At 39.4% G+C, this 12,408-nt stretch overlaps 1 protein-coding gene across 4 annotated transcripts in view; it reads right to left on the reverse strand.

Moving 5' to 3' along the window:
• LOC137431166 (uncharacterized) overlaps positions 1-12,408 on the reverse strand; it is an 808,282-nt gene that overhangs the window by 411,496 nt on the left and 384,378 nt on the right. For all 4 annotated transcript variants that reach the window (XM_078781584.1, XM_078781583.1, XM_078781585.1 and 1 more), the window contains one exon: positions 8,750-8,883. In XM_078781584.1, the coding sequence (XP_078637710.1) occupies positions 8,750-8,883 (134 nt within the window). The remainder of the gene's footprint in view (positions 1-8,749; positions 8,884-12,408) is intronic.

Consider the following 12,408-nt stretch of genomic DNA (forward strand, 5'->3'; position numbering starts at 1 on the left):
AAAGTTTGTTCCTGTTGGGTTCCCCATTTGCTTACGGAGGAACACCAAAACACATGCATGGATGTATCATTGCAGTTGCTCCAACGACATGCTTCTGAGGGTGATGACTTCCTGTATCGGGACTGGTGATAAAAGATGGCTCCACCATTTTGACCCAGAAATCAAGCAGCAAAGCATGGAATGGCATCACTCCACATCTCCAAAAAAAACAAAAAAGCCAAAAGAGTATGCTCCACTGGCAAAGTTATGAGAATGGTTTTCTGGGATGTTGAGGGATGTGGCATCTAATTTTCTGGTTGAGTTTCTGCCTAAAGGGGAAACCATCAACGTGCCTTGCTACGTTCAGACGCTCAAGAAACTGACAGACAGATACACAAGGGCTATACGGTATATGCGTATTTACAGTTGTGGCCCAAAATATTGGCACCCTTGCACTTTTTTCAAATAACTCAATTTTCTCGAAAAATAAGTTGAATTTGACAGAAGTACGTATTTAGTCTACACAATTCTTTATTTCACTGTTAATATTACAGAACCTTTGTTTTTCATTCAGAACGTAATATATCCTTTTAAATCCAAAAATAAAAAGAAATTAAATTGACAAAATTTATTGACACCCAAGACTTCTACCGACTCCTCTCCAGCTCTGTTTGTGCTCTGTCCCCAAATATTCCTCCAAGTCGCACAAGATCTGCCTGCAACCCTCTTCTGGTGAAACTGCCAAAATGAAGACACTCTGCTCACCTTCACTCTTTCATTCCTTCTTTGGGGTATATAGATTACAGTCGATCTATAGTCGGGTCTCAAGAACATTGGGTGTGTGTTCATTTACCAAGTTTTTTGTGGAGAGATCGCCAAGTCGTTTAAGCATTCGAGCAAGCACTCCATTCAAAACCGTTAAGGAACGGCTGGCTTGGCAAGCGCTGGCTAGCTGCTTATTGCTTGGCAAATGAGCACAACCCAGGCTTCCTTCCTTTCAGTTTCGTGTTAAACAGCAGGAGCGAGTTTCGAAAGTTCGCTACGAAAAACGCCACGTCAGCGCCAGGAAGGGCCATGTTATTAACCCAACCCTTGTGGGGTACATAGAGTACCGTAGATCTTCCCTCAGTTCTGTCAGTAAAACGTACCTAACGGATGTTGGGATTTCTCCAAATTTCTTTGTTTAGCGTTATAAATAGCATTATCGACTGTTTGAAAAGCGTATCATGCATGTTTGTGATTTATAATATTTTTACTTCCAGTGGAGGCCGTTGGGACGTTGCTCCCATGTAAACGCCATGATAAGCAATTTATAAACATTGACTCGATGTTTTTTCAAGGAGGAAAAACCCCTTGGGGAGGTGAGATATTATTGGTATTGATATTGTTTTGTAATAACATTAATATTATGCTATTATCATAAGTTTTGTTATTGGAAGCTGCCTTGGAAAAACGCCATGATAAAGTTAACTTAACAACGATATACACCTCAACACGCAACCCCATTGATGGCAATGGTGGGGCAAACCCGCTCGGGGGAGAAAACCCCCTTGGGGAGGTGGGTTGCACAACCTTCATTGTGTAACCTTTCATCATCCTGTCAAGTTTGGTTGAGATTAGATAAGTAACGGTCAAAATCGCGGTCAAAACATCATCAGAAAGACAGACGACAAATTGCATATTTTAGTATGATATATATATACATATATATAAATATATATATAATGGTAGATGTCATCTGTGAGTCTACTATCATGCTTAACAAAATCTGGCGAAATTCCTTTTAATTTTGTGTAAATCAGTATCCTGATACGGAAAATCAAATAGTCAAACATCATGATTTTACAATACTCTTAACCATATTTATATTGTTCTTTTTTACCCCCAAGTGTAAATTTTGTCGTGGTATTTTCCTTAATGGGAAACATATATAATATAACACCAACAGTTTTAGCACAGCTTACTACGATGTAGGCAGCAAAATAAATGTTTGAAATATTTGATCACAGCTGGTTGCCAAGTTCAAGAGCTAAAGAATGCTGATATATTCTAGTGGAGACAATCAACACTCCATTGAGTACCACAGAGAGCAGGTGCAAGTAGTCATCTGTTCAGTGTAATGTTTCTCATGTTAGTTTAAAAAAACACAAGTGTACCTGTCCTGTAATGCAACACAACTAAAACACGAACTGCATCTAATTTACATATATTTTGCCTGGGTTACCACAATTGTGTTTCAATATGCTGTGCATGCATTTTTTTTTTTTTTTTTTTTACAAATCCAAAAAAATGAACTTTTCTTTTTTCATATATATATATTTTGGCCTAAAACACGCCCAGTCACTCACTGATGAACCTCTGAAAGTTTGACGAAGATCAGTTCAGCCATCTCAGAAAAATGGCGACACACAGACAGCCGAACATCTCTCTTATATGGTCGATTATGTTTTCCTCCTCTGCATGCATTATTTCTGTCTTAAGTCAGGCCTTTGAGTCTTTTAGGACTGTCACCGGTAACGTGTGACCCAGTGCTACCTGCCGCATGGTCGGGTTGTCGGCGACTAAACCGACACCCTAAGTCGGCGACTAAACTGACTAAGCCTAAGCTTTGCTAGTGGGGAGAGTGACGGTGACACCCTGCCAGGCCTAAAAACAACACCTGACAAAGGGCGGATGAGCTGTATTGTTTTTGGCCGTATCACTCAATGGTGAAGAATCACTAAAATTTCTCGTATCCAGATCCATAGCTTAACCAAAATCTAATCATTTCATACTTGTCAAATACCAAACCTCTCCACCAAATTTCGTCCAAATCTGTGCACAACTTTTTGAAATATCCTGTTCACAGAAAATCAAACACACAAACAAACAGACAGAGGTAAAAACAAAACCTCCACCCGCCTTCGGAAGAAGCAAAAATGGAGGCTACAATAGAAAAATAGAAACAATAGAAACAATAGAAACCAATGGTGACCAAGTGATAGCTACAAGGGAACCCACGATGAAATATTGGCACATCCATTATAAGCAGTAAACTGCACATCCATTATGCACCCCATAATCCCAGGCGCTGGGCTTCTCCGCCCTCCCAACCAGGACGCTTCTCTGTTCACTTCTCATCCACTCCCGCCCCAATGGCTGACTGTTGCGTGCACAGAATAGCTCAGGGAGTGCGTAAGACTTGGCACACGGCACGACCCATTCATCAGTGGCAGTGCGAAGGCCTAAACAACGTGTACAGCACATCTTAAACCCATACACAGAGTGGATTTCAAAAGTGAACACAGATGCTTCGCTGTGGCATAGAAGCAACGGTAAAAGTTTTGGGTGAACTATTTCGACATAGGTTGATTTTCTTGTTTCATTTTTTTATTTTATCTCGGAAGCCAGGTTTGTAAAAACTGGCAGAGATACCTGGACAGTTCAGACAACATAATTACACAGCTCCATTTGGTTGCTCTTGGGAAGATGCCATCACACATATTGTTGTATGGGCCCCAATAAGCTAATAAAGAAAGTGCAATAACTGTGCAGAGAGAAGAGGGAATGGAACAACTAACAAACATCTTAGGATTGGGGGATAGAGGTTGACCTGATTAGACAGGTAATGAAGGAAAATTAAATGAGTGAGTAACAAACACGTGGTACATCTGCTCTCTTATCTAGTTTGCCACCAAATCTTATATTTCTCCCAAGCCTAAGCGAAGGTGTGCATCCGCTTGAAGCAGCGTAAATTATTTTGGGACATATTGTCCAAAACCAAAATGTGGCCAAATTGGTGCAAATATTGGCCAATTCCCACAATTAATAAATAACAGGGAGATAGGGAAATCAAGAACACTCTTTGCATTCCTGTCAAATTGAATCCAGACGATAGCCCCCATAACCGCCGCTCTCCCCCTTCTCACCAGTGCAGCTCTTTGTGGAATTTACAAGGAAAGCAAAGTTTTTATCAATCTCTGTTATGGCAGGAAATGACGAGGATGGAGATAAATCGGTCTGTTATGAAATTTCATTGTTGGCATTGGCTGTTTTACTGCCATCAGAAAGAAGAGGCTTATCGTTCCGTTAACCAGAGAATTCAAACAAAATCTACAGCAGATGCCCATTTTTGTATATCGGTGTTCCATCAGGCTGCTCAGATTGCTACCATGTGGCTAAGATGCACCATAGATGATAAAATATTTTTCTCCGTCATCTATTTATGAAAAGTAATAAAAAAAAATTGGGAAATTCAAAGCATTTGCTTTTGATGATATGATTATGGTCACTGGTTGAGGCACCACCTTTTATGCGATTAGAATTCTGTGCACGGACAAGCATTTTGTGTTTATAAACAAGCTTCAAGATGTTTCCACTGATGTTATTTGGATCTCTTAGACTTAACAGACAGGATGATGTGATGTATAGGTTTTTCTGCAATCCAGTATCTGAACATATAGTGAGTTTTTTTGCCATACAAGGATATGGATATGTTCAACAAATATTCAGTTAGCCCGTCCTCTGCGCAGCAGGAGACAGGGTTTTGCAATCACATCTGTGTATCTGTGTGTGTGTCTGTGTGCGTCTGTATGTGTGTCTGTGCGTCTGTATTTGTGTGTGTGTGTGTGTGTGTATGTGTGTGTGTGTGTGTGTGTGTGTGTGTGTGTGTGTGTGTGTGTGTGTGTCCAGGTCATAACTTTTTTTTTTACCATTTGAGCTATTGTCATCAGATTTTCACCAAAGCTATATCTTCTATCTATAATTCCAGTAATCTCTGTGTGTATGTATGTCTGTATGTTTGTCTGTGACCGCTGTTTCTCGACAACCACGGGTCCGATATACTTGAAACTTGCCAGGTATATTGCTGGGGACCCGAGGATGTGCCTTTTCAAGGTTTCATATTAATCGGAGAAGTAGTTACCGAGCTATGGCGATTTCTTTACCAAACTCCGCAAGCCGTTCGCTTTGGACCAAACCATTTCATGTAAATAGAGGGGGGGGATTGTCACCGTACTCGCAAGCCGTTCGCTTTGGACCAAACCATTTCATGTAAATAGAGGGGGGGGATTGTCACCGTACTCGCAAGCCGTTCGCTTTGGCTTTGCGAATGGACCAAACCATTTCATGTAAATAGAGGGGGGGGATATAATTTTAGATATATATATAGTACGGGCATGCCCTAGTTATGATAATACGGAGAAGGCAAACTAAAAATTGTCAAAAGGTCAAAGGTCAGCATCACATAAAATCATCAATTTTCATCCAGTTGACCTGAAATTTCAATTCACCATTTGAGTTTTGTCATCAAATTTCAACAAAGCTTTATTATGATAATATGGAGAAGACAAATTAATGATCTTTTCAAAAGGTTAAATGTCGGCGTCACATTAAATCATCAATTTTCATCCAATTGACCTGAAATTTCAATCCACCATTTGAGTTTTGTCAACAAATTTTCAACAAAGTTTTATTATGAGAATATGGAGAAGGCAAATTAATAATTTGGTCAAAAGGTCAAAGGACAGTGTCATGTAAAATCAATAAAAACTGGAAAAATTGAGGTTTTTCTATAACTTTTCTATAACTTTTTATACACACACACACACACACACACACACACACACACACACACACACACACACACACACACACACACACACACACACACACACACACACACACACACACACACACACATATATATCATTGCACCTTTATTCAATCTTGCCTCACCTACTTGTGATCTCTTCTGCAGGTACAATTTGTAACTGGTGGTGTAAACACTGCCTTCTAAAGTTGTGATAAACAACATAAGCCTGTCCTTTCGGCAAACCATACGCCCACTTCCATTAGGTCGGATTTGGTACTTGGAGGTGGGGGTAAGGGAAGGTAGGGGCATGACATTTAATTAGTTCAATTTGTCTTATGCTTTCCTTTCATTATCTGCTAATGTTTTCCCAATACAGTACATCCAATACATAAATATAGAATTAAGCAAACAAACAAACAAATAAATCACTCTCATGAAGCCCCTCATTTCTGTATTATCATACGATTATTAATCACCTGCAAGGTAAAATAATGTATTGTCATGGTCTACAGTATTCTTATTCCTCACCAAAATATCAGTTTGCACTTGTAAATAACAGGTAATGCTGCTCTTTTATTTTGTAGTGAAGCTTTGGCTCTTTGGTTAATTCATTTACTCATTGCCTGAGGAGAGGGTATTGCATTTGAGTCCGTTGGTTTGTCTGTCTGTTTGTGTCTGTTTGTTTGTCCGCACAGAATAAATATGATTTTCGCTGCAACCGTTGGTCTGATTGACAGGAAATTTTCACCATAGGTGCAACTCCACCTGTATAATTTTTTAATGATAATTATGACGTCATACATCACGTGGTATGGGCGCCATCTTGGAAAAAACGAAAATAATTTGCACCTCTATATCACCGAATGTGCTGTATAGAAAAAATTGAGACATGGCTCATTGTAAAGAACTCTCCATGGGTAATAAAATATGTTAATGATGATGTCATAGTTGCCTCCATTATGACGTCATAATTCGACAAGTTCAAAACTTCATCCGATCAAGTTGAATTTTCTTTAGCGTCATCTAGGGATAAATTGGTGGAGAAAAATAACAATAATAATGACGTCATCGGTCACGTGGTTTGGTCGCCATATTTGTTTTAAAAACATTTGAAAACACGTCCTGGTGATGGTCTGCAATCTCTGATTGCTCTGTGTAGTTTGTCTTTGCAATTTTATCCTAAGAGTAATTTGCCCTGACTGACACTATATCTATTGATTGTTGTCAAGGGAAAGCCAAAAGTATCAGAACCTTTCCTCAAACTTCCTTCCACCAATAAGATGGATATAAAATGCATTCCAACACAAAGCCATCTTTATATTCCTTTTATCCACAGACAAGTTAGAAGTATCTATGTGAGAATTGGATTATCATGTTCAGAAAACACAAGTCTTTCAATTTCAGACGCAGCCTATGAACAGGAAATGGTGTAAAAAGGCACATCATATATATATATATATATATATAATTATTTATACACTTATACACACACACACACACACACACACACACACACACACACACACACACACACACACACACACACACACACACACACACACACACACACACACACACACACACACACACACACACACACACACACACACACACACACACACACACACACACACACTACATGACCAAAAGTATGCGGACACCCCTTCTAATTAGGAGATTCGGCTGTTTCGGCCATACCCATTGCTGACAGGTATATATATATATATATATATATATATATATATATATATATATATATATAATCAAGCACACAGCCATGCTCCATAGACAAACAATGGCAGTAGAATGGGCCATACTGAAGAGCTCAGTGACTTTGAATGTGGCACCGTCATAAGTTGCCACTTTTACAACAATTCAGTTCATCAAATTTCTGTCCTGCTAGAACTGCCCTGGTCAACTCTAAGTGCTGTTATTGTGAAGTGGAAACGTCTAGGAGCAACAACAGCTCAGCCGTGAAGTGGTAGGCCACACAAGCTCACAGAACAGGACCGCCGAGTGCTGAAGCACGCCACGCGTAAAAATCGTCTGTCCTCGGTTGCAACACTCACTACCGAGTTCCAAACTGACTCTGGAAGCAACGTTAGCACAACAAACTGTTCGTCGGGAGCTTCATGAAATGTGTTTCCATGGCCGAGCAGCCGCACACAAGCCTAAGATCACCATGAGCAATGCCAAGCATCAGGTGTAGTGGTGTAGAGCTCGCCGGAATTGGACTCTGGAACAGTGGAAATGCGTTCTCTGGAGTGATGAATCACGCTTCATCATCTGGCAGTCCGACGGACTAATCTGGGTTTGGCGGATGCCAGGAGAAGGCCACCTGCCCAAATGCATAGTGCCAACTGTAAAGTGTGTTTTTTTGAGGAATAATGGTCTGGGGCTGTTTTTCATGGTTCGGGCCAGGCCCTTTAGTTCCAGTGAAGGGAAATCTTAACACGACAGCATACAATGACATTCTAGACGGTTGTGTGCTTCCAACTTTGTGGCAACAGTTTGGGGAAGAACCTTTCCTGTTTCAGCATAACAATGGCTCCCGTGCACAAAGCGAGGTCCATACAGAAATGGTTTGTACGAGATCGGTGTGGAAGAACTTGACTGGCCTGCACAGAGCCCTGACCTCAACCCCATCGAATACCTTTGGGATGAATTGGAACGCCGACTTAGAGCCAGGCCTAATCGCTCAACATCAGTGCCCGACCTCACGATAGCTCTTGTCATTGTGGCTGAATGGAAGCAAATCCCCGCAGCAATGTTCCGACATCTAGTGGAAAGCCTTTGCAGAAGAGTGGAGGCTGTTATAGCAGCAACGGGGGGACCAACTCCAAATTAATGCCCATGATTTTGGAATGAGATGCTTGATGTGCGGGTGTCCACATACTTTTGGTCATGTAGTGTATCTGTCAAGTTTATAATATTCACAGACCTTGTTACAGGTAATGCATATGCAAAACCAAAAACAGCTAAAACAGAGTAAAGTCCAACCCAGGAAGTAATAATGGAGCGATTGCAGTCATGTGCACTATGATATGTGTGCAGCATCAGTGACATGGTAAAACCATGATATATTGTTTTAGGATTGATCATGTGAGCTCTGCTCTAAAGAAATGCGTAATTTGATGAAGGTTACCAAACACAAACAAACACACTACTATGCAAGAAAATGGAAATCGAGATAGATACCTCTCAAACCGCTCCCGGAGTTCATGCAGCTGGGCACGGCATTCCAACAGCTCGTCCGTGACCTCGTGCCTGCGCCGTTCGCTCTCCTCACGCAGCCTCCGCTCCGACTCCAGTTCGGACATCAGCCGGTCCACCTGCAAGAGAAGCCACATGGATGAGGTCAACGAGGGAGGTCCAGTAGTGACTGGAAATGTATTAGTTGTGCAAGGAATGCACACATCAGTGATATTGAAACATTAATTAACAGAGGCTTAATTTACCCTCTTACATTGCCTTAATGAAAAAGGAGGGTTAGTGAGAACAAAATAAAGGAAAATGCAAATATAGAAAATATATCACTCTTGTGTTTGAAGGAAGCGGTTCAGTTTGACATTGTATGAAATAGGAAAAGCCTATGAATGAACGAAACCCTTTAGAATTGCCCTTCAGACACTCCCTAGAAATACTATTTAGAATCCTCAAGAACTACCCTTTATAAACCTTTAGAATTACCCTTTAGAACACTTTAGAACCCATTATAATTACCCTTTAGGATATATATACATACAAATATACATACAAATATACATATAAATCTACATATAAACATACATATAAACATACATATAAATATAAATATACATATAAATATACAGCTAAACATACATATAAATATACATATAAATATAAATATACATATATATATACATATAAACATACATATAAACATACATATAAATATACATATAAATATATATAAATATACATATAAATATACATATAAATATACATATAAATATACATATACATATACATATAAATATACATATAAATATACATATAAATATACATATAAATATACATATAAACCTACATATAAACATACATATAAACATACATATAAATATACATATAAATATACATATAAATATAAATATACATATACATATAAACATACATATAAATATACATATAAATATAAATATAAATATACATATAAACATACATATAAACATACATATACATATAAATATACATATAAATATACATATACATATAAATATACTTATAAATATACATACAAATACACATACAAATATACATATAAATATACATATAAACATACATATAAATATAAATATACATATAAATATACATATAAATATACATATAAATATACATATGAATATACATATAAATATACATATGAACATACATATAAATATACATATAAATATACATATAAATATACATATAAATATACATATAAATATAAATATACATATAAATATATATATACTAGTATTTATTTATTTATTTTGTAACTTATTATTTATTTATTTAGTTAGTTAGTTACTCCCAACCGCATCCAGGTCGACTCCATATTAGCCTGGGAGCCAGAGGCCTGAATTTTGGTGAACCTAGTTTTGTCGGATAAAGTTTTTTTCTTTTGCTGTTTCTTGTAGCCTGGGGGTAGCTCATTAAGATTTAGGAGGGTGCCCGGTGAGATCCCTTGGGCAACTCAAGATATTAACCCCTTTATGTCCGATACGCCCAAATCCTGACAAACGGGAGTTCCCTTCGTTTCTTCACAAAGTATGTTCATCAAAGGCTCTAACATGCTTGTTTTTATGATTATTCATGCAGTAGGGCATGTGCAAACCATTTTTAAACAACATTTTAAGCAACAGTTTTGATAATTAACCCTTTTCTGATCGATTTATGGTAGGACGCTTGGGTGGTGTAAGGCGTACACAAACAAAACAATGAGAATTTGATGGTTTGGCTAGGTCACTCAGGTTAATGAGATACTTCAGTTAGTTAGGAGTACAATAGGTGGCAGCACTTCATTGTTTTAACTTCCTGATGCAGGAAAACACATGTTTGCCATTCCTTTGTCTTAAGTTTTCACTCCAGCCAAGCTTCAGATCTTGGTTGTTGGCTGTCTCACAAGCCATAAATGTAAGTAAATGTACTATAGAACCAACTGATTAATGTCAAACTGTGGGTTGAGGTCTTGGTGAAGCCAGTATTGTTGATGATGTCATACATGAGCGCTGAACGCGAGGGTGACTGGCTTCTCCACCTAGCCACATTCCGAAAGATGATGCCTTACTACTTCGCAGCCGGCCATGTACACTATGCCAGATATGGACTCTACTGCCTTCGTTCCATGGAGAAGCTTCCCCCTCATGTCCAAAGGCCTTTTTCTCCAGGGGCAACATGTGACACGACACATTCGCGGAATATGGAACGGCTTGTGGAGCGACCAATTTATAGAATCAACGTTCATGAGATACGGTCATAGCGCAGGGGGAATCATCGGAATAACCCTGAAGTCAGAAGCCTTGAAGATCTGGGTATTGAGCCGCCACATCTGCTGTAAGATCGAGTCAGATATGAGGAAAATGGAAGAGGAGGAGACGAATACCACCACAGTTCAACTGTATCACAAGGAGGAGGCCATGGCAAGGATAGAAGCAGACGCCAAGGACAGGGCTGGACTTCGAAAGAAACTCGACACATGCCTTCATCGATTGGATCCCAAGGCACATCCATAGTAAGGGCATTTTATGAGATATTTCACAAATCTGTTAACTAAATTGTTACCAAAAAATTTCTTCACCAATATGTTTGTAAAGGTGTGTAATAACATGTGTTAAAATGTTGAAGTTCAACTCCCGTGGGAAACCCAGAAAAAAAGCTGTTGAATTCGGGTACCGAAAAATTATTTTCGAGAATTTTTTTTTTTTTAAATCGGCCCTTAAGTAACTTATGAGGGGTCAAATAAGGGTTTTTCATGATTCTGAGTTGATTGTTAACATTTATATTTTCACTTTTACATTTACACACAAAGTAGCTTTTATTTCACATACATATATAATACTCAAGAGTTATTTCTCATTCACAATGTCAGAAGTTTCAACAGTCATTGTCTATGTCTTCTTCAGACTCAACAACATCATGACTGCAGTTTCTGCATGTAATGCCATTACAGACTCCACAGGCCGAGATGCACGTGACCCCATTCTTCTTGCAGCTGCATCGCCGGTTGCTGCAATCTCCATGACAATTACAGCTCGTGAACTGCAATAGCTCCTCAGGAGCCGTGGGGTCCAGTGTTGGAACTGGCTCATACCCATGCACACCTATTGTCCATCCATAGTCACTGGGGTTCAGAGACATGCTCTGTAGAAGGATCAAGTCCCGGGTCTGCAGGTAGGCACGGAGTGAATGTTGTGCAGCTGCACCCTCTGTTGGAGGTAGAGTCTCTGGTTTGATCACTCCTGCCGCTGCCTTCCTTGAGAACATGTTGTACCGAATTTCAGAGTGTTGAAGTGGTGAAGTGGTGGTGTTGAGGTCATTAGGGTCTCCTTCAATAACTGGGAGGAACTCGATCTGTGTGCTCTGCTTTGCATCATTAGCATGGATTCTCTTCATCCAGCCATTCCAGTTGGAGTGTGGGAACTCAGGATCGTTGGCTTTGATCACCCACCCCGCTGCCCAGAGTGTGTCACCTGGAGTGAGGAGTGGCTGATCATGAGCCAGGGAGGAGGAAAGCTCAGCGAGGGGGAGAAACATGATCGCGTTCGTTCCTATCTGTTTCCTGTTCGTAAATGGAATAATCTTTACTTCAGTTCCTCTCAGGATCTTAGCTTTGTCGAGTGCCTTCAACTTCA

The sequence above is a fragment of the Myxine glutinosa genome, chromosome 7 (assembly GCF_964187855.1).
Source record: "Myxine glutinosa chromosome 7, kmMyxGlut1.1, whole genome shotgun sequence".
NCBI lineage: Eukaryota > Metazoa > Chordata > Myxini > Myxiniformes > Myxinidae > Myxine > Myxine glutinosa.